Raw genomic sequence first — 25980 nt, forward strand, 5'->3', positions numbered from 1 at the left:
CTTCAGTCCATATGTCTTCAGAATATTGTGATTTAGCTACAACTTTTGGTAGTGCTAGCCTTTGCCTGACTGCTAAAGGTTTTTAAGAGAGATAAAACATTGGCATATTTTGAGAGAATCTCTTTATTCTTGTTTTTGGAATAAATTAGTGGAATTAGTTTTACATTGAAAGTATGTCATCAGGTCATACAATCACTAGTCCTTCTTTTGTGGGTTTTAATTTTTCCATTATGTTGTTTCCTCACATTCTCTCTCTGTAAAACAATGTTTGATTCACAATGAAATAGGAGTTATGGAATTCTAGCTTTATACGTATGTTTCCCTCTTTCCTGCACTTCTGTGCTAAGTGACCCTTTCCACTATAATACACTGGAATACAAATTTCTGAGCAAAATTATAAACTTAGTTTTCAAATGAGGCTGTTCTCCCTCTCTCTTTACCTGGAAGCAAGCAATTTTTTCCTTATAATTAATATACCTTGGGTTTGTGTAAAAAGGTTTCCGATAAAATATCCCTCATAATGGTACTTAAAAATAATTTATTCTAAATCTTTTTGGCTTGTGTTCTTGGTTTTCATTTGTCACAAACTTAAAATTATGTATAGTATTTATTTTAAAGCAGAGGTTTCTTTGGGGGAGTAGTCAGGAAAGTTGCTGGGGGTGTTTTTGGTTGGGTTTTTTTTTTTTTAAACAGCCTGATTAATTTCTGTGTTTTATCCTTGGTTGATAGACAATCTTATATTTTGCAATGCTAAATAATTTGCAAGTAATCAACTATTATTTTTTACTCTTAAATATAAGACTGAAAAGATGAGTTGTTGTGTATTATACAATTGTCCACTGTCTGAATTTGTACGTTGCTAAGACAAAATCTTCCCCCCAGTATTTTGCAATCTTTTTGGAGTAACATTGAATCTATGAAGCCTAAATAAAACCTACTTCATTTTTACACTGCCACGTTTAACTCTGATGCACTTAACCATGTGCCCATATTGCCATAAGAGGTTCGTTGTGTTCAGTTTAGAAAATTCTTTTGTCCTCAAACTCCAGGACTGTGGTACAATAGGCATATTATATATGTGTGTGTATATATAAAAGAATGCTTCTGTTATGTTTTGCTATGTGAGACATGGAATATTTACCAAAGATTAATTTTTCTATTTATCTCATTCCATTGGCATAAAAATCACCACCAATTTGATTAGGTCATTTTCTGACCTCATTTGATGAGCCAGTTTTAGAGATTTCATTTTTAAGAGCATAAGAGTGCAGTAGAAGTTAGTAATGTGATGTACCTGTAACTTGGGATATGTGGATCAATACAGACTATATCACTTTGTTGTATTTCTTTATTAAACAAGTAGATGCTTGTATTTTTGCCATTCTACAGTAGTGGCATGACATTTAAGAAAATAAACATTAGATGGGTTTTATATTTTGTGTTACAAGTGGCATTTGGAAACTTCTGGAAACACTGTTCATGACTAAAGGTGTGCATTATTTAGGTTGTTTCATATTATGTTGACCATAGGCTGCAGGTGAGAAATTGTAGATTGGCTGGAATCTTTACAGCCAGACACACAGGATGAAAAGGTCTCTCTTACTACTTTTGTGAACTGACTGTTGTAATCGGCCTTGATCACATGCTGAACTTTTTAAATGACTAATAATCCCTTCTTCAAATTGGTTAGAAGTGTTCTGGAAATGGTATATTTGGTAAATGTCTGCATGTGCACTACAGCAACAGATGGGGCTGCTAGCACTGCAGAGTAGTGTTTGCTTGGGTTTAAGAACAGCAGAATCCAAGCTGATGAGATCTCTATCTCAGAAACGACTGCACATCCATCCATGTGTGCAGCATTGTGAGCTATGGCTTGGAGCGGAACAAACCGCATGCAGTGTAGTTCTTATGAAAGACAGGTTTTGATTGATGTTTCTGCCTTGTAGCTTCTAAACTGTGTAGCCAATGTATTCTGACATCAGTTTCTCAACAACACAGTGCAACCTTAGACTTCAGTGTTACACAATGTAATCTGATTGTTCTTCAGTCTCACCTAGTATAATAATAAATGTAATTTAGAAATTATCTATAAATCTGGGGGGGATAATATATTACATATGTATATGGACATTTGTTGCAAAGTATCTCAAAGAACTTAGATTATGCGAACACTTCTATTGTGCCACTGTCACACTGGCATACGTATTGGAGATGGCATCATGCCAGCGAATATCATGAACTCATTAAGGAGGGGAAACATTGCTTTAACATATTCTCTCAGGAAGAGAAGCATAAGCTCTTTATAGTCTGTGGAGAGCAATAGTTTCTCATTTATAATGTTCTCATTTGAAAATAATTGGAATAGTGCTCAATGCATCTTCTTTGAAAGGTTAAGGTACCTTACAGGGATGTGATCTTCTGATTCTTAGGGAATCAGTCTTTCCAGACACAGATTGTCTCATTTCATCCTCCCTGCTTGCCTTTATCTGAAGTCACCAACTCCATACCTTGCTGCAGTGAAAATAATTGGTATGAAAACAAACTTCATGTGAATAAATAATCAAAGTCCTAGCTTTATGTTTGCATAAAGATACTAATGATGATAATGCTAGGTACAACAATGTAAGCCATGCAGGTAGGGTTCCTAAGCTGAATCAGTGAATTATTAGCGTTATTACAATGTGAACATAATTAAGCACCTTGCTGAGTTACAGCTACTATGGCCACCAAGCAGGTAGTGCAGGTCTTGATTGTGAACAAAAAAAGGAACTCAGCTTTAGTTATCATGATGCTGAAATGCTTATATAATTTCTAAGAAAAAAATAATTGAGAAGATACATGCAACAGTATATGGTGTATGGGCACTGGGTGGTGCTACTTGGTGTTTTCCTAGTGTCCTAAATCTGTTTGCCAGTACTTCAAGCCCTAGTGACAAATCAAGAGTCAGAAGATTTTCTTTGTATTTACAACTGAAAATGTACACTCATGCTGTCATATAGGGACTAGAAATGTGTGCTGACTATGTAAGTAAGGACCACTGAGAGTAACTTTTAAATGTGGACATGCTAAATTTATTCTTTGAATAGCTGGAGGAGAAATAGTTTACTATTAGTAAACACACATGTATTTTTCATTATGTTTGTAGTGCTAAAGTGAGATATTTATAAGATTGGTTTCTGTAATATCAACACAGATAAAACTATACTGTCATCCTATTTAATATTTCATTCAGATACCTGCATATATTTAAACATTACTGGAGTTCAGAGTGCCAGCATGCTACTGTTTCATTATATATTCTACAAACAAATAAGGGCCTAGGCTTACCGTCGAGAGCCACGTTCACTTAAGTTGAATAAGCAAAGCAAGTAACAGATGTTAGCACACCAACAGAAAGGAATAAAACTCCCAAATTAGGTAACCATTAAAATATATATCAATGCAAATAAAGTATAGGGAGATTTAAATTAATTCTTAAAATGCTCCATATTTTGTAGTATTTCATATTAGTCAAAAGCATTACTAGTAGCTGGGTGTATGGTAATGGGTTCTTATGCTGTGCAAACTAGAACAGTAAAACACTTTTGAATTACGCTTTGCAAACAGGAAACGGCTTCTCAGGTGCTGTAGCATGCAGGGCTACTAGTGCATCATATAAAAAAGCGAGAGTTTTAGATGGACTGCTAAAACGGTCTTAACCATCAATTAAATATATATGTCTGTTACCTGCACTAACTTTGTAATGGATAGTAAACCTGTACTGGTAACCAAAGATAAGAAACAGCTGTTCTCAGCCTCTGGGCTTTGCCAAAAATGGAATGATTATTCTCTTAGCATAGCTGTAAAAAGTACTGTGTGTTTTGTCAACTCATATTTATGCAAGGCTAGAATCATCCAGGAAACCAAAAATGTATTATAGACAGCTTCACAGCAATCTCTTGAAGGAACACTAAATCCAATTATGCAGAACATCACAGAATTGTTTGTTATTCCTACAGCACTTAGTTCTCATGAAAGCAAAGTATTTGTTCCTTTTCTAATGTATCAAGAACACTATCATAAGCAAGAATCTGAGATAAGTTATGACTGCAAAGCTCTTACTCAGATAAGTTCAGAAGCAACAGAAAAAATACACCTTCCAAAAAATATGCAGCTATCTATTCTGTGCTTAAGGTTTATTTTTAATTCAATACCTAAAAGTGGAAGAACTGTAGCTTTGTGCTGTTTCTGTTGGGAATATTAATGATACTGTGGGAGAGAAATATGTAAGAAGGTTGATTTTTAGTTAATACTGAAGGGTATTTTATTTCAATAATTATAACTTAGTATGATCCTCTTCAAATTAGTCCTCAGATAATAGCAATTCCCATGGTTAAGAAACTTTACCATTTTCACCAAGTAGGAATTTTAAGCCTATTTGATGGACCACCTATTAACGCACAGGTTAGTATTACTGAATAAAAACATGCACTATCAAAGGCTTGGTGATTTCTTTGTAAAATAAAATTGTAATCTATGTCTCACGCCTTGGTTTCAGTTTCCTATCGTCTTCTGGGTTATGGAGAATATTGGATCAGTCACCAAAACTACACTTACATCAGTTTACCTTCTCACCAGTAGAAAGAATAATTAAGCATCATGGTTAAAAGAGTTTTGTATGAACCTAAAGATAGGGTTAAAAGTAGAACATGTTCCCTTACTTTAAGGTAGTTAACATCAAAACATTACATGATATTCTATTTTAGATACTTTTTGCATTCCTATAAATTATATAACAAATTGTACCTTTACATCGACTGAGGCTATAGCAGTACACAGAAACAGAGAAGCTGCGTACATCTTACAGCTGCAGCTCATGCTACCAAAAAGAGCAGCTTAATGAACAGCAACCTTACCCTTCACAATTCTTCAGCTACATAGTCTATGAACACAGAACAAAATGGCAGTCCCTGTCCCAAGAAGGAGCGTTTGATCACATAGTATGTGTATATTTGAGTATTTGTATTTGAAAATGCACGCGGTTCTGCGTTCTTGTGCGTGCAGCTCGTGATGCAGACTTCAATCGCAGTGCCGCGTGCTATTTTTTAAGATCTAATGCTGTAATTGGAATTCTGTGTTTCTTGCACAGTTTGAGAGTTCACTGTTTTCATCGTTCATACCTTTGAAATTTTGCCTTTGTTTTTTAAAGACTACAGAGCTGTGTAAGTAATAGGAAAGCAAAACAGGTTAGCTACAGAGTGTTAGTAGGGGGCTGGAGACCTAACCGCAGGACCTACAGAGATGCTGTGGTAGGCTTTCCATAACTCCTTGGCCACCCGCAATCTAAAACAGGATTATCACATTCATATTTCTTGCAAACATATTCCTTCCTTTCCCTGGCTTTTCAGCCCTAAAATGTATATGGAACCCACTGTCCCACTCCCCAGCTTGTACCCTGTTCCCAGTTGCTTTTCCTTCTCCTTTTCAGACCATCTAGTATATTTCCAGCTTCCTCCACTGCTGCTATCTGATTTATCTCCCCTCTGTGGTGTCCCTAGCCTCCCTCCAGCCCTCCTTCACAATTCCTGTGTATGCAACTGTACCAAAACAGCGAGACTGCACTATACACCCATTTTTATAAGTTTCATGTCTTTCCTCCCAACTCTTGCTGTCCACACTCCAGTACCTGGGTGGGAAAGGGGCAGTATATCCCACTCTGATGACTGACTTTTGTTAATCTGGTTAACAGCTCTAGTACAAAATACATGCAATGTGCATATTGGTCATTTTTATTTGTATGGATTGTGATTTGTTGACTTTGTTAAAATATCTGCAGCTTGGGAGTGGTGTTTTTAAGTGTCTATTTTGAACAAGAGAAGGAAAGAAAACGCTCAGAGACAAATGGGCAAGCAGCTAATTACTAGTTCTCTTCGTAACAATTTTCCTCTGTGAACAGCAGAGGTCACTAAAAAGAAGGGTTGCACGGGGTGAAGCAAACGGGATCCCCCCAAGCACTTTTCATCTATTTTTAATTACTATATTAAAAAAGAAAATTCTTGGTTCTACTGACTTTGACAGATAATCAGAAAGATAAGTTTTTTTATTAAGAGTTTGTTATGGCCTAAACTATAAGTTTATAAGCTGCTTCTAATAAAAAATAATTTACAATTGTTTTGCCAACAATTTTTATGAAAACTTTTTACAAAACATTTTCATTACATTGTAAGTTGATGTTGACATTTAACACTGTGATAGCCAAGTAATGGTACTTCCTCACTATTTCTTGTGATGGCACTGTCATTTTGTCCACTATTTGCTGTTATTGGAAGTCAATAAGACACAATAAGTAATTCGGAGAAAGAAAAATAAAATTGTTCTCCATTTAGAACAAGTCAACAAGAGTACTGAAAATACTTAGATGGTCCCTCAGTGTACCTTCACTCAACACAAAATGTAAACACACATGTAATTCTGTTCCTATAAGGATGGAAAGCACTGACCACACAAGGAAAGAAATTGAAGAAAACCCAGTCAACCGTATTCCTAGTAGGTACCCTATAAAATAAAATGCCAGAAAGATAGGTTATTTGCTCTGCTTTGTATTTGTTCTCTAAGCTTAGTAGTCAAGGAGGGGGGGTGGGGGTGGGTGTATTTATCTTTGCAGCTGGATGAGTTCAGTTTCTCTCAGATTAGGACAAAAATTTCAGAGCAGCAGCTTAATCCTTCCTGCCTTCATGGGCAACTGAGCAAACAGATGTGGCAGAGTGTAAAATTGTAATTCTAGAGATTAACGTTGTCTTTCCTGTTTGCTTTGAACTTGACCTCCATGTTTCTCTTCTAGGTATGTTTGTATGTATGAATGTATATGTACATTTATTTATTTGTTTGTTTGTTGTCAACAGCTTCTGTCCAAGGCCCCTGGGAGAGGGCAATCTCACCAAACAAAGTGCCGTATTATATCAAGTGAGTATAAATTGTAGTTCATTCCAGCTATTTACGTTTGTCAATTTAAAGGATAGTTAGTAATTTTCTTAGGTTATTGAGAACTGCTCCTATGGTGCCTATATGCAAAGAACAAAAAGCAGTGAAGTGTGCAATAAATTTCACAGAGGTGTGCTAGTTATTTAAAAACACAGTAGGATGCACGGATTTGTAAGTTGTTTGGTTTTATGCTACTGTAAATCATTTTCAAACTAAGTAAAGCTTTGGGGTATCTGGTTATAGTTTAATTTGTACCATTGCCCACTGGAAAGTATGTATAGCAGATTTTGTAAAACAAGAAAAAACCCAGCACATTCAGAATTGCAGTTGTGAATGTGATACACTGGGGTTTTAACCTAGCAAAGCACATACTTTATATTACTTATTTGTTTAGGGACAGTACTTGGTAAAGTTTGTAGCTGAGAAATGACAAGGGACAAATTATTCCCTATGGACTATTCTTTTAGAGTTTAGTTCCAAAATTAAGCTAGTTTGCTTGAAGAGATGTGTACGCATTACAAATAAGAAGAAAATTTTAAGAAATCAACAGTTTGGAAATATCTGCTTCTAGTGCCCTAAACAGTGCCACTACACAGCAAATAAGAAAGAAGTGTTAATACATTTTTCCTTCTCTTTTTAGTTCTTAATTTTCTGTGGTATATGCCTTGAACACATACTTGAACACACATACATAACTTCTGAAGGAAATAGGTGATGCAATACTTGCAATAAAGACTGTAGTGCAAGTAACTGAAACATGGGTGCTGTTTAATACACGTATTCACGTGGTTCTTCCCTGTATTCCCAAAAGACTTTGAAAACTCAACTAGTGTCACTGAAGCCATCTGGTTGCAGATAGCTTTCGCGGTGGCACTTCAGTTGCAATTTTCACAACAAGGTGAACTGCTACAGCAGCTTTAAAAAAAGAAAAAAAGTCTTACATGCAAAGAAAACCAAGCCTGTAGTGTGATTCTGAGCTACAGTTATACCTGGCTACGCTGGTTTACTGTTGCGTTAGATTTGTTACTTTTCCAACGTTTGTATTTGGCTATGAATAATGAGACAGTCACAAGGAAGCTGGAAAGCTCTATCAAGGAGGAGGGGCAATCTACAGGAGACAAATGCTGGAAGCAAGTCGATGCTCTGGCATCTAAGAGTCTGTTTGTGGCACTAGTATGAAATAAAAGATTCTCCTTTTCTCTCTCCCATGACATGACTTGCTCTTATGGGGAGAGAAGCCCTGGCAATTCTTAATGTAGGCACAAGATGCATTTCATGCTGTGCTTCCCACCTCTCTCTGCTACTCACGTCCAGTAGCCATGAGTAACTGTGGACTCTGTGCTAAAATGGTCAGTGGTATTCTTGTTTATTCCTTAGTAGTTTTTCGTTTTCTGTTCTAGGACATTTACAGCTTCAAAGGAATCCATTTGTTTTATTTTGTTCACTTTAGAAAATACCTGAATAGCCATGAAGAGTTGTAGCGTTATGTTGCGGATCCTGATTTAGGATCCTGCTGACTACGCTGATTTGTCATGAATGAGTGATTGAGATTGCTTAAAGAATCACCGTCAGAGGTGTTGGCAAAAGTGGTTTTAATACGTTGTTGTAGAAGTGCAACTTAAAGTTTGATGGCGATGTTCACTCTATTACTTACTACATGGGGGAAAAAAAAATAGAAAGGAAAATCAAGTTAGTATTGAGCTAGAATGATTTACACAGAGACCAGTGATGCAAAAGGGTAAGGAAGACCCTCCTGTTGAATCAAGAGGTTCAGAATGGACCCCCTTGCTTTCTGAACTACTTCTCAGAGAGTAGCCTACGTATGGTTAGATCCAGACTTAGTCTCAGACACAGTCAATGGTTTATGTCTAAAGGACTGTATATGTAAAGTCTGAAATAATTAATATTGAGTAGCTACATGGAATACGAATGTTTCATTAGTATTAACTCAGCATTTAGGATGTGTTTCACTTAAGGGCTGTCTCCGACTTGGGCAAGAAAGGATCTCTTAATCACAGGTAAGGAATCTCAAACCTTGATAGGCATCCCTGCTCAAGGGGAGAGTCACCTGGTGTGCAATTCAGGGAGAGCTCAAACTGGGCTTATCCAAAGCTCTGCCATTGCTAAAAGGTCTCTCTGTCTCGAAAAGCAACCTTGAGAGGCATCCTAGCTCAAGGACAGGCTTAGCAGGGAAAGCTCAAAAAAGAGCTCACTTAGGCTGTTATAGTTACGGAATCAAGTGGTTGACTCTTAGTCAAATTGCGTGCAGTGGGAAAGGTATGCACGAGACTCCTTGTACCCACAACTACCTTTGTTCCTTGATAAATGAGTGGTCAAGTTTTAATGACTTTCAGTCAGCAGTTACATTTATTCCCTTCTCCAACTGTCCTCAGTCATTTTTCTTTTCATTCATTCTCGTTACTCATTTCTTTTCATTCATTCTCATTACTCATTTCTTTTCATTCATTCTCATTACTCATTTCTTTTCATTCATTCTCATTACTCATATTGCACATTTACATACAGTTAAATTGTTTTCTGTACCATTTTGGCTTTTAAACTTAGCATATTATTTCTTTAATCTTTGACCTATTATTTTTCTATCAGTTGTTAATTCTTTAACAGATACAGATAGCATTCTCTCCGTGTTTACATAAATTTTCTTTGTCATCAATGCAGAATGTTGGTGCTAGCCCCCTTTGTTAACCAGATTTGCTACATGTTTTATTGTTTTTCATTTTATCTGGATTTCCCTTGATACTTAACTGTTTTATCTTATTTTTTTCACATTTGCAATGACAGCATTTGATAAATCCATAAATTGGGAGGTACTTACTGCTAAATCTTCAGCAGCAATGTTTACTTATTGCTAGGTATCGTCAAGCCTTGTGATTTTTCCTGATTAAAATGCCATTTTTATACAGTTGATTAATCTGTAGCAACTAGTTACCTCTAAAGCTATCGCTTCAATAATTCTTTCTTGATTCCTTCTTGAATTGTTCAAGCCACTATTTTTTTTTTGTCAAATTGTCAGTGTAGGCAACATTGCCATGGAAAAAGTAATTATCAGCAGCATACAACCTGTTTTAGCTATTCCCAGTCTCTGCCATTTTGTAGTTTCTTGGCCTACTGTCAGCCAAATGGAAATTGCTGCCTAATGGCCTTGCACCAGCTGCTGTGTTCTGGTGGATTTTTTTCTCGACCCTTTTATGTGCTTCCCTCCTTAAGCAGATGACAAGCTAGGCCAATTGTTCAGCTCCATGTCTCTCTTCCCCAGCAAACTGAGAAATTATGTTTTTGTGTTCTAGGACAGTAGTATCTTGGTTTCCCAAGCAGCAAGTGGATATTGCTGCCCAGGTGCAAAGCACTTGCCCAGTGCACAAGGGGCTACTGAGTTAAGTAACTCCCTGTTTTGCCTCTGAATTAAAACACGTGAAATTGCTTGAAAACACATTCTATCAAACTCTTTTCTTTTTTATCTTTTTTTTTCTCTCTTGATATAGTCCTTGTGTCTAGTAGAGGATTTAAAGTTTTTATTAGATTAAAAAAAGAGGATATAAAAAATTAGTTTTCAGTTTCATCATTCTTGTTCTTTGAAGACCTTGATCCTACTCTTACTGGAGTGCAACCCAGAAAACGGGAAAGCAGAAGCAGGTACAGGCATGTCTGTACTCTTTAATAATATTTTAGGTATTCATTAAAATTTCTAAATTTAAGTTTTTAGGAGGCAAAACAGGCAATTACTGTACCTCAGAAATCTGAAAAGCAAATGGAAAAAATGCACAGCACAAAGACCACTGAATACACGTCAAAAGATTTTAAAAGTCTCTGATTCTAAAAAGGACAGATAATGAAGCTAGGGAGGCTGCTGATTTTAACATCGTAATTCAGGTTAGATCACATTTTAGCAGAGCTCACCCCACAATGAAAAGGATCTCATGTGTGCATGCATACACATGCACATTCTTATCTTGCAATCAAACAGATAGAGGAACTGCTCCAAAGCTGGGATAGGCAGCAAAATCAAACATCTACTTTGCATTTTGCAACATCAGAAGAAGCATTAAGTCATACTACACAACTGAATTACTCCTCAGTGTCTGTCCTTCCAGGGTGCGAGGGGACATAAAACAGCTATACTCTGAATTGTGTTTGCATCTCTCCTGTGTATGGCTTAGCCTGTGCTCAGCAAAGTTGTCCATTACACGGTGCAAGGAGGTCTTTGTTACCTTGGACTAAGGAGGAGGAGTCGGACAGAAGTCTGCAACATACTTTATCTCTAAAAACAAATTCAGTAGCCCTGTCATCATGATTTGTTGAAATTTAGTAGGTGACTTCTATCTATATTTGTACTGATCTTTGACATTATTTTTCCTCTGTATAACTGACTTGACAGTTAATAGTGTCTGTCTTCTTACCCTCTTGCGGTGCCCATTCTTTTGAAGGATTTAAAATGCTTCTGCAAAAATACAGTAGTCTTTCATCTCAGTACTTCCCACAAAGGAAGCCTTCCAAGTTATTTCCCAGCCAAGCTTATTTTCTTGTACAGATTAGTGCAGTTCACTGAACTTTGTCCTGCTGAGGACAAAGCTAGATTCTCAGGAGCATAGATTTGACTCCTTGAGAAGATCCATATGAGCCTATCTATATAAATTAGCTATGCAGTGAGCTTACTCCAAGGACTATGCGTCTCCACTTGCTTACTCTCTTTGACATTGTAGTTTCCTCTGACAGTATTTCACTTGCTTCAAACGTATTGGCTCGTGACATACATTTTTGTTAGTTTTAGATTCCGCAGTCTTTCTATACTTCACACTGGAGATCTAGCAGGCCACTTTCAATAAACATACTTCTTTGTTGTCCTAATTTGTAATCTGCTTTTTAATTGTGGTTTAACCATGCCGAATTTCAACACAGAAAAAAAAGCTAAGAGCCCTGAGTTTTCATTGTAAAAGCAGATTAAAGCCATGATTCTTTTACTTTTGTTCAACTTAGAGACGGGATAAATGAATCTATCTGAATTAAATTCTACTAAGATAAAATAAAGCAAAGAGTTGCTGTTCTGGTAAATCACTTGGGTTAATTGTTTCTTCTGCAGAATGTTGATAAGCACACGACACAAAAGCAAGTAGGAATTATCTGTCATTTGGAACAGAGAAAGAGACGTGGGGAACTATAAATAAATAATGTATGATTATGTATATGGAGTGAGTGAAGCTGTGAGCAAGCTATGAAAATCACATGTATGGCTGACAGTTAACCTATCTACCAAGAACCAAAAAAGTATTGTTTTGGTTTCTTTAAAGCATAGCTATTATGATCTTTCCCTGTCTTTCAGTTCTGAACTCTCCATAGAAAAACTGAAACTATTGTGAAGGAAAGAAAAAGTATAATACTTTCCAGCCTGCCTTTATGTGATGTAAATTATCATGCCATGTAGCATAAAAACTTAAATATCTGATATTTCTTGAAGGTTTGTCAAAGTGCAGAGTTTTTCTTTATCATCTGTAGGGCTGCGAAGCCTCAGTTCCAAAACTTGTCATGAAAATTTAAATGCAGAGTGTAAATAAATGGGAAATCTTGAGACTTCAGCTACCTTTAAAATGAAAGCAGAGGTTATAAACAGATGTGTTCCCGCTGACTGAGCAAGAGCACTCTGGGAAGATACCATGGGTCTGCTCTTCATTACCAGCTGTCAGCAGGGAGTTACTGCCCTCACATGTGAAGTAACTGAAGGGGATTTTAATTTGTTTTGAAATGAATTATAAGTACTCAGCAGCAATTTGCTCATATCTTAGCTGATGTGGGGGCTGGGGGCAGGTCTGTAGCCTCTCCTTAGGGGCAGGAACTGATGGAAACCATGTGCTTTCCCAGCAAAACAGCGCATGTAACGTAGGGCCTGCTGCAGAGGGCAGAGAGCGGCTTCCTCCGGCACTGACACAACACACATAGAACGTGGTCCTCTTGATATGCCACTGTTCATGTTTAAGTGCTTGGTAAATTTCTCAAGCTTTGTTCTCAAATTTGTTCAGTACAAATTTTCACAAAGAGTGTATTGTGCTAAGCGTTATAGAGAGGTTAAATAGTGCAGGGATAATTTTCATGCAGGTTAAATCTTAAAATGTGTTAGGCAGGTAATGAGCTGTGTAAGAGAATTTTAGGTGAAATTTGCTTTCTTATTTTCCTAATTATAAGGAACGTATCAACATTTTAAATCCACCTACTCATTCTTTTCCACCTCTGGGGCTATAAAAATAACTATTTTTATAGGCAGTAATATAAAAAGTAAACTTTTGATACTATACAAAGAGTAAATACCTTTATAGAGTAATAGACTGTAATTACATAGCCTTAAATATTTTACTTTTATTGTAGCTACAACTGTCATATTTATTGTAAGACGAATATGATTTTTGCTTGAATTTTACTTTTTGCTTCATTACTATTCACTCCATTTTACTTCAGTTGTTAAATGTAGTCAGGCTACATTTAACAACTGAAGTAAATTAATAAAAAATTAACATAGCCAATATAATTTTTACAAAGTTGAATGACATCTATACAACATGGGTCTATTTTATAGACTATATGCCAGATCTTCCATAAAAAAGTAGATTTTTACAGCTGCTCCTGATAGCTAAAATTTATTGCCATATACTTCAAGCCCATGTTTTAAACATTGTGTGCTTAATGAGCAGGATTCAAAAATAGGAATTATGTTTGATTTCCGCTGGAATGCTTTGAACTTGAAAAGATTAGGCACATTAAGGGAAAAAATAGAAAGATTTGCCTGTCAGACTTTTCTTTTTTTTAAAGATCAATTACATACTTAATTTAGATGACAGACAAAGAGAAGACGGCTTCTGACAACTGTCCAATGAAATCTTCAAGGAAATGGGGAACAATATCTCAGATTTTTTACATATTCTTGTCATACCAAGAAGTCTCATAATTCCTTTGTTTCCTCTGAAGGATGACAGCTCCTCCAAAGCACCGCTTGCCACGTCCATTGTCTGCATTGCCCTTGGTTCAGAGTCTCTTCTGATGCACCTACCTCCACAAACAAGCAGACAAACTATTTACCCATTCCGCATGAGAAAAATTTCATCCATATAATAAGTCAGCCTTAAATTGATCCCTCTTCATCTACTGTGCCTTTTTTGTTGTCTTCATGATCTTATCAGTCTAATGGAACGCAGGACTATAACATTTGTGTGTGTTAAGAAATGCTTCAATACCAATGAAAAAAGTAGTGGATATGGACACATACAATTCACGTTACCAGCTTTATTTGTTATGAATGCCCAGACTTTGGTAGACTATGTAATGCTCTTATATTGGCATCTAGGGCAAAGCAACAATCAAGAGAAGACTGAGAATGCAATAATCAGACGTATCAGCTGGGCTGCTTCTGTTTCTCTAAGTGGCCTGCCTGTCGGGATGAGGTCAGATTTTTTTCCAAGATTGACTTTGTTTTCCAAAATTAACTCACTGAAGCTGTTAAATCTCCCTTGCATTTGTTCTTTCTCTGACCTTCTAAGATACCAGTTCTCCTACAGACTGCCATAAGTTCCTATTTTTCAGAACATTCTCCACCTGTCTGGCACATTTCTTGTCCTGAGAGACTTGTTTAGTCCTTACTTACCGAATCATGACTATGGATTTTTTGACCTATTTTCTCCTTATTGAGGTCCTTTCAATGATTTTTTTTTTGTCAGACAATAGCTGAAATCAGTTCTGTACTATCCTTCTCTTTAGACCTTCAATCCTGAGAACTAATTTGTGTATATATTATGCCTAGGGGTTATAAATTATAGGGAAAACGTAAAATGAATTAACTGAGAACTATAATGTCAGTAAGATTGTATTTAGGCTTAAGTAAAGATTCCAACCAATAGGTCAGGAATGATCAAATCATCTACATTCATTTTACTTACCTCTCATTTTCTGATTTAAAAGGTGAACGTTATGAAATACAATTTCAAATATGATCTCCAGGTTTAGCAGCCTCTTGCATGATAAATATTTTCTTTGAATTTCAAATATTCATCAGATAAATTTTAATATTAGAAAATCTACAGCTAGATAACTATAGAAAAACAAACCATTAAAAAAATGCATCGCAACTCTGAGTGAATTGCTTTTGTAACAAGCAGTTTCGGTGAAACAAGCATTCACATTTTTTCCATGGCACCTAAGCTCAGAAAATGAGGTTATGGTACAACACAACAGACAATCATTATCAAGTAGAACTCTATATAACCAGCCTAGCACTGTCACCGAATGGTGTCTATAACCTATTGAGTAGAGTAGTGAGTAGAGGTCAAACTTTGCTAACACCTACTCCCCCTGTGTGTCTACAGATTCCCTCCTCTATTCCAGCAGGGCCACAATTTGTTTGCATGAGTGCTGTATGTAAGTGTTAGTTTGGGTGCTTGAGGGGAAAAAACCCTCACTTAATATAGCAATAAATTACTAAGAATGAAGGTTGCTGTAAATACCTGCAAAGTTGTTGGTGTGAGTTTTATTCTTCACCTATATACTTCACACTTTATACTGTGAACTTACTATTACGTTAATGAAATTGTAGGGTAAATTAATGTTGGGAGGATTAACATTCACATCTGAATTTTCATGCAGTAGATAAAAGTTGTAAAAAATCTAAATATCTAAACCCATGATAATTTAGTCTCATTCAGGTGTTTCATATTTATCCAGATGTCTGCTGGGAAACTGTCTATTATTTTAATGTTTAGTAGAAAAAAGGGGTTTAGATATCTGGCTAGTAAATACCCCAGATTGCCTTTTGAATTTGAATATGTTCCTGTCTCCTCATTTTCTTTTTCAAGATGCTTTTTCTGCTCACCACTAATATAGGAGTAGAGGCGCAAAGATCCTTTTTCTGTGCTTTGTTTTTAGAAAGTTAACTCTTTTTATTTTTTGCTTAAAAGCTGTATTATTGGAGAAAATGTGGAAGTTACCACTTGAAGATTATGACACCCTGCATGAAGCATGCTAAGAAATACTGCTAGAGAGAAGTTAGACAGAGATAAAATTTAAAGGGCATGCTACAAAACTACTGTGTTTGACTTAAGAACAGATGACTTCACGCAAACGTCTCAACTATATCACCAACATGAAACACCACGTTAGGATTTTAGTCACAGCCCAAAGCATTTCTTGTTGGGACATGGGTGTAATACTTTGTTCGTAATGAGAAGACACCTTTTGCAGCAGGAAATATCCAATAAGCATCTCAAGGAGATGGGAGTTAAAGAGTATATGGTCATACAAATTTATTGGTTTTGTTCCAGTGTGTTAGCTGTTGTGACCTGAAAATGTGGAATAAACAAATATGAGGAAGACAAAAAGTAAGGTATTCAATTTCAATTAAATCAAAATACAGAAATATTAAAATAAGTTTTGCTTCCAAGCAGTATTTTCCAATCCACCATCTGCTGTCCTGGAGGTTCTATAAACAAACTGACATACATTTTAACATTGTAAAGAATGTGACAAAAAGCAAATGGATTCTACTGCATATTGAAACACAGAAAAGCTGCACCTTCATTAGAAAATCCAAAGCTGCATTTGTCCTCCCAGATCAGTGACTCTTATCTATTATTTCAAATGTAATCTAACTGTTTAATTGCATTTAGCTTTCAGGCTTCAATGGCAACATTGCTGGATGACCTCATCTACACATCTTGTAGAAAACAGAAAAAGTTAATGCCATTGCAAATACTACTAGGTACTAGCAGCAGCAGCAGTAGTAAAGAAATTGCAGCCATTAAGACTGTAAATGTACCTAAGGAAATCTGTGTATAATTTAGTTCCAGATATAACCATAGAGTTAATAGCAATATTAAGTAAACTCATAGGCAAATCTTCTTTCAACTAAAACTTTACTTGAAGGTTTAAAAATGCAAATTTTTTTAGGAATCTTAAGGTTTAATTAATTTGTTATATGCACATATATGCATTCTATTACTCCTGGGATTACCTCTGTCTAAACAGTTAAGGAAGGAATTCTGCTTTAAACACTTTTCAAATCATATCAGAGGAGTTTTTTAACCAAGTTTGCTGAGAATCCTTGGAATCTATAAACCATGTACTGCCTTTGATAAATGTGATTTAACAGCTAAACTTAGAGAAGTTCTGAAGTAAGTAAGACTACGTTTATGATAGTTTTTCTTACATCTTGATTAAAGTTTTGCATGTCATTAATTTGCATTTCATTTCATTTTGAGTTTAAAATCATCCTCTGTTTCCATTTTATCACCAGCTCAAATCATACTGCAGTTTGCATGAGCAAATTTCATTAGTATATGAGAAGTTTCAAAGTGAAATATTTTTCATATATTTATCAACTTTTTAGCAATAGCGGTGATGTTCAATTATTTTTATTGCTGTGTTTTGCTGAATCTTGACTATAAAAACACAGTCATTGAATATTAAAAGTTTGCTTTCACAATATTGATATTCAATGTGTCTTTTGTAAGACAATGCTAGTTCAAGTTCATTAAAAAATCATTCTGAAATTAAGCAGTTTAAAACATAAAAATAAACTCTGTAGCAACTATCATTCAGAGATATTCACCCACCCAAACCTATAGGGTTTTGTATAATTATTTTCAAATCTAAACACCACAATAATAGTTTCAGAAAGTATAGACACCTCTCATTTATAATTTAAAAATTACTGTATGTTTTGTGAAAAGAAATCCCATGGTTTTCAAAACTGTCTTTGATGTGAAGCACAAAAGAAAAGCTGGCTCTAAGTGACAGCCATATTCAATACTTTCAGAGATGACTGAAAAGCACATTAGACAGGTCTGAATTTTGTTGCTTCTGGATCATATCTTTAATTATTCATAAACTAAATTTATACCAACTACCCACCTGAATGATCATCAATTTCAATGTGTTTGGGGTTTGTTTTGTGAATGCTATTTAGATATTAGCCAAAAAAAAGGGCTGTTCAACCAGTGACAGACCACATGGGCTGTCCACAACAAAGGAAGGTGTATTTGTCAAGCCGGTGCTGTGCTAATGCGCCGCAGTAAGAACTCAAAGCAAAGGGCTTGTCACAGTGAAGGAAACAAGGTTTAAAAGCCTTGTTGGTTTGAAGGAGAAAATTCTTCTTTGAAACAAGTTTCCTTTGAGGTTACAGCAAGTTTCTTGATCAGTTACAGATAGTGTATTTCAAAAGAAGAAATTGGAAGAATGACACTTAGAACATCTAATAACTGGATGTTTGAGAACAAGTCTGTTTGCTTAACTTCTTCAGTCCCTTAGACATCAGGAGCATATCAAAATGACTTGTTTAAGACTTTACATTTCTAGTGATGTATTTTCTTTGAAGCTTATCTGCTACTTCTTTCCTTACATGGCAGTCTTTTTCTTCAGGACGGCCCTTGATAAAACAAGTATCTCCTCTGACACTATTCAATATCCAGAACATTGCCCTCCTTTTTCCTGGAATTCATGTCTTTTTCAAGTCCGTGTTTTTTTCCTGCCCAGTCTTTTTTAACTTCTATACTAATTTCTCACTAAAACAGCGTTTAATAAGGTCACTAAAAATTTCCTCCAAGAATTTATCTCCAAGAATCTTTTCAGTGTTCACATTATTCTAGGTCATTCCCACCACTTTTAACAAACCATCTTCCCGCTGTTCATTCTTGTCTTCCTTTGGCTTGTTGTCAGGCTTTGCGTTGTTATAATTCACCACTTGCTTTTTCTGCATCTTCCCCTTGCCTTCTAATGCTCCCCTTGCAGAGCCAGTCCTCTCCCACTGGCAACACTCTGCATCCACCCCGTTACCTTTTTTATCCTACTTTGTCCTAGCACTGCTTTTAGTCTTCAGTCCCTGGGCATATCCTAATAACAACCCCAGCACCTCTCTTTTCAGAGTTTCATTTCATTTAGTTGTGCCAACGACCTTTAAACTTGTTAATTACAGATTTCTTTCCTGTTTTCTTTATAGCACCCCCTGCAAGATAGTTATTAAGTCTCAAGCTCAGAAAGACCAGAATAGATTTTTTTTTTTAAACCTGTGTTTACCATCGACATTTCCACTATTTTACACAACGTTTTGCTGCCTCTCTTAGCTATCCTTTCAGTCTACTACATGCACTTAATGCCTGCTTTACACATGTAGTGTTGCTTACCCTTCAAATATTTTATTTTCCTTCTCCTGCGCCAAACAACTGTAATGTTTTTCTGATTTCTGCTTAAAATTGTCATCTTCTTCTGAGAGATTTTTAGTCGCTCTGATTAGCAGTAATCTAATTCAGCCTCAGCCACTACTTGCTCATTAAAAGTGTTCACCAATGAGCACAATGCTGTGTTTACCAGTACTTATGAAATTAACAGTCCAGTGTATTCTGTTGCATGAATGACAAAATACGTGAGAACTTTAGAAATTGTTTGAGGAACTGTTGCTCTCTCCATCACCTAATTTCAGAGTACTGTTTGGAGCACCTTTATTGCTTGGTTACTTGCCCCTGTATCAATTTTACTGTAACTCTGTACAAAAGGCAGATACTTTTCACATCCTACCTGTCCACAAGGGTTAACTGAGAATTCTAAGGAACAACAAAACCAATCCCTTCTTAGTCCAGTGTCTGCCCTGTCTTGAAGAAGACCTAGGCGATCTAGATCCTGCAAAAGTCCCTATACCAGCAGGCTCCATTAATGTGAAGTCCCTTGAATACTTTGTCTATCAGTGTTGGCAGGGGCTGACATTGCCAGAAATACTGCTTGCTTGTCTGGGGAGCCTGGAGACTGAACCATAGAGCGCTAATTGTCTTGGTAATGATATTAAGTAGCAACTTTCTGGGAGATGGTTATCTCAAATTCTTTTCTCTACTTCAGATAAATGTTACACCTTAGTACCCTCACAATATTGGGAAGCTTAGTTTACTTTAGCTTTACTTAGTTAAGCATAAACTTGGTTTACAGTGTCGCTTTGTCAACGCTCATCAGCTCCATATTTGTTAAACACTGTTCACTTCTGGCTTCCTCCAAACTCCAACTAGTTTTTCCTACTGAGTGGAAGAGGGTCTGTCTTGTCCCTTCTTGTTCTGAGATAATGTACCATTTGGCAAGGTACTGCAGAAATATGGATTAGTCCTGAGCCCACTGACCCTCATGAGCAACGGGCTGCTGCCTCCAGGCTGTCTGTCACACTAGGTACAGCTGCATTCAGCAGTAGCAAATAAGCATGCTAGTACTCCTCAAAAAATATAATCATTTGCATTTTCAACACAAAGCCCTGCTGTGAACTACTCTTTGATATGAGTAGTGGGTTCTCACAGAAGAAGGTCTTTGATGACAATGCTATTCAGTGATCACCCAGTTACTCCTGCATTTACCAAGCCACAAGAGGAAAGCAAGTTCTGAGTAAACGCATCGCTAGCAAAAACACACTTAAAATCAGATTTGGTAGACACAACCATTCTCAGTCAAATCTACATTGTTTGCTGTATTTCTCTTTCATACAATGGAATTCCAGCCGTCTTGAGCACAGAGCTGTATGCAAGTACAGTAGCTTGCACAATAACCAACAAGTCAAGGGCAAAACTGGCTGGGTGATTTTAAATGAGCACTAAAGAATACCAATAGACTAAGCGTGGATTTCATACTAATGCTGCTGGAAGAACTTTTGACAACTCATTAAACCATAGTCTTTCATGAATGAGAATTTAGAAAATAGTTTTAGCAGCTATTCCTTCTCATGCCAGTCGCATTTCCAGTGATCTGGCACTGAAATAGTGACGTAGCATAAAGACAAATAAAGTTCTTTACCAGCTCAGCTCTTCACAAGAGAAGGCAAGTTTCCTTTCTGTGAATACAGCATGCAACACAATGGGTCTCAACTCTAAATTAGGTCCTCTGAACAGTACTACAATGGAGATATTTAATAATAACAATTAGTCTGAATAATGTACTCTCAACAGCTGCCTGTGATGCTTTTCACTGCAGTGTTCTTTCCTTATTGCAGTCAGTACTACTGAAATGCCTTTAGCAATATAGTACCTACTTTATATGCTCAGACATTTCTTCAAAATTAGAAATGGTAGTTGCAACTTTTTCTCCTTCTCATGAGAAATGTGTACTCATGATTTGCAAGGGCCTGGTGCATTACAAAAGTTTACCACTACTATCTGTTCTGGTTTGTTTTTTTTTTAAACATCATCTACATGGCCCAGAACTTGGCAATTAACAAGTCAGCAATACCCCACCAGCCAAACCAGAGTCATGTCTTAGAACCCACTCAACTTCTTGTTCTCAACTTGTATTTCAAAATTCTTCAAAAAGGCAAACTATTTTCCAAATCCTAACTGGTTTTCTGAGCAGATTTTTCTCTGAAAAATGTTTTATTTTTCACAGCCATGTTGACATTTGCATTACCCTATTACTTGAACTGGTGCTCATGTAGCATGGCTCAAACACAGTTCTAAGCTCTGCTGTACCTTCTTCTATACTGCTGGTTTTGGAAACTTCCTTTATTCCACCTTGGTACTAAAAATGAGAGCCTGCTTTCAACTCCAAGTCAGGCTATGGTGGTATTATTCTAAAGCTTCCTTTGGGGGAAAAAAAAAAATCAGAACAAAATCCTCATCAGTGGTAATTAATTTTGACAGCATGGGCTTTGTAGCAATTCACAAACCTGTACTTTGTGCATCAGCATTCCTTATTATTCTAATTAAAGTGGAACATTGTGCCCTCGCCAGTCATTAATGGGTTTTCATTTTGTAAATGACATTTGCAAAAGTTAAAACGGGCAGTTCATATGAAGTCCACAGGCAAGAGCATTAAAACTAGCATCACCATAGCAACAGTCTTCCATCATTAGTATTCAGGGCAACAGCAAATGTTTTGTTGTGCTTTTGTTTCCAAAAAAAGATTTTTCTTTACTTGTCATTCATAAATAGAAAAGGCTCAAATGCATATATTTCAGGTAAAATTATTATATTCATTTGGCTGTTGCTGTTCTACAATTTCACAGATTTTTGTGGTATTTCTTTTTCAGGACAGGGGCTAAATTTCACAGTCTCTATAGCTGTGTATGTCTAACCTCCTGAGTGACATTTATTTTTTGCCAGCCTGCTGCTCAACAGTACAGTTTTATATGAAGTCTGTCACTTCTACTCAAGAATCTGTACCAAGTAACGGATTCTGCTGAGAATCTGTAAAAGATGCATGCATGGTGAAACGTGGTCAATCCCCCATTAAGTGGAGTGTGCATCTGCTCAGTGCTGGTTTTGGTGTTTAAATGATGCTATTTATGTATTCTTTTTTTCCCCCCCTCTCAGGAATTGAAATATAAGTGCATACATCATCTGTAGTGAAACGCTATTCAAGTATCATCTTGTCTTGCAGAGTTTAGAATTAGGGAGGGAAGAAAAGGTGCTCCCCATAAGGGAAACCAAGGTAGATTATGAATATACTCATGTCATTTATTGGAAGAGGTGATGCTGGCTACTTTTTCTCTGAAAGTTTAAAGAGGACGTAATTTTCTGGGAGCATGTTGCAGCAATACTTTGCAGTTCAAGAAACAGTTAGCACCATATCTCCTAAATGCACCCTGAGGCATCCTGTTTGCACATGTCTTGTTCAAGCAAAAGCATGCAATCAATACAGCAGAAGTAATAGTTGTCCTCTGGAAAAACATATTTTGTGTGCAGACAGAGGGGGTTAAGAAAAGAAAAGCAAGGTGAAAGACATTAAAGAAAGTAAATAACGAGCAGGGTGAGGTCAGTAGAAGGACTACTGTTTTAATTTGATATATCCTGGCTTGTTCAGTAACAAGCACAGATCAGAAGTAACTAAATGTTCTCTATCATTATGTCACTGGGTTTTAATTTGGCACAGGAAGGTTCCTTCTTTCCTTTTCATCTTCTTAAAATACTTCATTTTGCAGATTTTTGCAGAGAAGGGTCTTTAAGGAGTAAATACACCTTAGTGCATTGTAAATGCTGGGGGTATAATCCATTCCATGAAAGATATTCCTGTATTTTAATTAACGGGGCACATTTTCATATAGTGCCCCTTGTAATATTAATTTTTCACCTAGTGAGACCTGGAGAATCGGAAAACCCTTAAAAATGGTGAATATATATATACCTGAGGAAAATCGCCCTCTGCTTAACTAGAAACTATCCACGGTGGCTTGATATTTGGTGCTTGGCACTTGGAGGACCTTAACACAGAAGGGAATTGCTGTATCTTTGGGGTTCTGAAATATGTATATGTATGTTTATTTGCTCAACCACTTATTTTCTTTCTTTTACAGAAGCACCTTTTTGCTAGGTCAAGTTAATCTTTCCCTGTGCTGATTCACTCTACTTTTTCCCTTTTTTGCTGCTTGTCAGATGCTTTCTAGGAGATTCAGCCTGTTAAAGCAGGTCATTTTCTCTCTTTTAGACTTCCATTGTCTACTGAAGTGAAGACACTTACTGAACTGTAATATTTTGCAGAATTTTGCCATTTGATCTTCATGGATAAATTCAGTGGTGAAGTGGAACATTGTAAAAACTGAATACTTTTCACTGAATCCAGAATCCAGTCTTCATTTTGCTAAAAGGTTTCATGTTTAGCATTCTGTCTAAGCGAGCTTGTTTGTAAATCTAAGTTCAATACCAGTTTCTTGCAATGCTGAATCTTCTCATCATCAAATAAGTAACCTACCTTTTTTAAAATGAACTTTGGAGATCTCTCCAGATTATTAGCACTTTACAAGCACTGAACTATAACATCATTACAAAGATTTACCTAAATTGCAAGGGGTTTATAGCCTTGTTTATTGTAATAATGACAGGCAGAGAAGCCATTTCTGGGAAGGATCAGTGACAGATTACTATTTTCCATTCCAGACTCCATTCATTCAGGGACAGACCCTTGAGCACTGTTGTGGCAAATAAGAGGAAATTGCCAGTTTCTTATTTATCCAAAATGGGTAAACGCTGTTTCCCAAAATATATGTATGCATACTTTCTACTTGTGGGTGTCCTTGAAAAAGCTACTGAAGCTGTTCTTGGTTAATGTTTCTGCATTTGTTCTAGAAATACAGATGGAGAAGCATCTCTGTGAGTATGGATTTCAGATATGCTATATTAGTTGCATATTTCCCCTCTAAAGAATTAACTGTGGAAGCAGAAGTAAGCAAATGAAATATCCTCAACTTGGTTTTGTATATTATTCTTCAAAATCATGCCCAGCTTCAACCTATAGAAACACTGGGGAGTAGAAATAAGTGGTTTGCAGTTGTTTTCCTGAGTGTAAACAGACTATGTATTTTGTAGCTGGAAATGTCCATGATTACAGGAACAAAAAATAAAAACCAAGAGTTAGAACTACTAAACCTCAATCACATTTTTATTTCTCCATCTATAAACTTTTATTGCAAGTAATCTGGAATAAAGGCATCTTGAAATTTTACTTGTGTTTAGAAGGAGATTACTTCCAGATTTCTGCCAGTAAGAGCATTTTAGCCACTAGGACCCAGTTGCTGAAAAGCATATTTTACCTCTATAGTTCAGTTTACTTTAAGTATCAAATGAAAATCAGAGGTTAAAAAAGTTGTGAGTTCCAAAGGTCTCTTACTGATGAGCTCATCACCATTTCCAAATACTGGTTTATGTTTCAGGCTTCTGAACTGAGCTATTTTGACATAAACCATCCCTAGAAGCATAAACAAAACACACCAAGAAATTATCTTTTTGACCATAGGTGCACTCACCTTATTTGGTCTTTTAATTACTGCCTGTTAACAGAGGTACTTATTCTTTTAGTGCTGCGGTAATTTTACCAAACAATTCAAAACATTTAGCAGACTGTTCAATTGTAGGCAGTGTTTGGCCAGAGTTTTCTCCTGCACATTCCTCATTCATCTGCTTTTCCACTATTCTATCTGTGCTATGGCACAAAAGCAATGAAAACTTTAATATGGTCATTACATATTACTACTTGCTTTCATATGCTATTATTTCTTCTCCTGTTTCCAGTTTGAGGGAGAAATAAGTATTTCATCGCACTGTAACAATCCTGAGCAAAAGAACCTACAGATAACTCCGTTGTGCTGGGTGCAGTTTAGGGTCCCATCTGACATACTGTCAGAAGTTTGGAAATCAAATTTAAGTTCTGCACTGAAAGCAACTTGCAAGGGTTGAGAGATACGCTCATTGATTTCAGCAAATTTACTTCTTATTTTTAGCAGCATAAAAGGGATCAAATTCTGGCTTTCAGCATTTCCTCTCATGTATCATGTTTTTTCACATCAGTGCCCAAAGTATTGTGGAATAAACATTTGCTGCTGGCAAAATGCAAATCTGTATTTCTACAGTTTTCTTTTAAGAAAGCGGAGCGCAAAACCCTCAGCACTGCTTTGCTCTGGGGCATTTGTTCACTATTCTATAAATAAGGAGTGGAAAAGAGTCTGTCAGTGTGAATCTTTTATCAAACTCGCCTGTGTGGGTATGCCACATTGTGGAAAATAGTCATCTTCGGTTTGGATAGAGCCAGCCAGTGGGACTCCTTTCTCCTGTGATGGTCCCGATGTTGGTTTAGGTCAATGGCATACACTTATAACAACCAGAGACCTCCCAAACAATTTTCCTTCAGTGCACATGGCTTTTAAAGTACTTATCAACTTTTTTTTCCCCAGTTTTATAAACCCAAATTAAATTTCTGCTGACTTTAAACAGATCTGACTCTTACTCACTCCTCCTTTTTCTTTCCGTTATGTCACAAATAGTCATTTAAAGCCCTGAGAGCCCAGTATTGCTCAGACATCTCCAGACTGAAGTTCTGCTCCTTAGTTTCACCAGTTCTGTACCAAGTTTCAAGGACACCGTCAAAGGTTATCACTGCCTTGCCTTGTCTTGATGTATCTTGCAGATTTTCAGCTTTCCTCAATTCTCTCTTTATTAGATCCTCCCAATAATTATTAGACATTTACACCTACGCAATTCCCTTAAGTCATAGATTTCCTCTTCTTTGTGAAGTTAGACAAAA

At 36.5% G+C, this 25980-nt stretch overlaps 1 protein-coding gene across 14 annotated transcripts in view; it reads left to right on the forward strand.

Annotated features, from left to right (window-relative positions):
* DMD (dystrophin) overlaps positions 1-25980 on the forward strand; it is a 1095710-nt gene that overhangs the window by 974179 nt on the left and 95551 nt on the right. For all 14 annotated transcript variants that reach the window (XM_037376983.1, XM_037376984.1, XM_037376980.1 and 11 more), the window contains one exon: positions 6882-6942. In XM_037376983.1, coding sequence (XP_037232880.1) covers positions 6882-6942 — 61 coding nt within the window. The remainder of the gene's footprint in view (positions 1-6881; positions 6943-25980) is intronic.

Source organism: Falco rusticolus, chromosome 2 (assembly GCF_015220075.1).
Source record: "Falco rusticolus isolate bFalRus1 chromosome 2, bFalRus1.pri, whole genome shotgun sequence".
NCBI classification, from domain to species: Eukaryota; Metazoa; Chordata; class Aves; order Falconiformes; family Falconidae; genus Falco; species Falco rusticolus.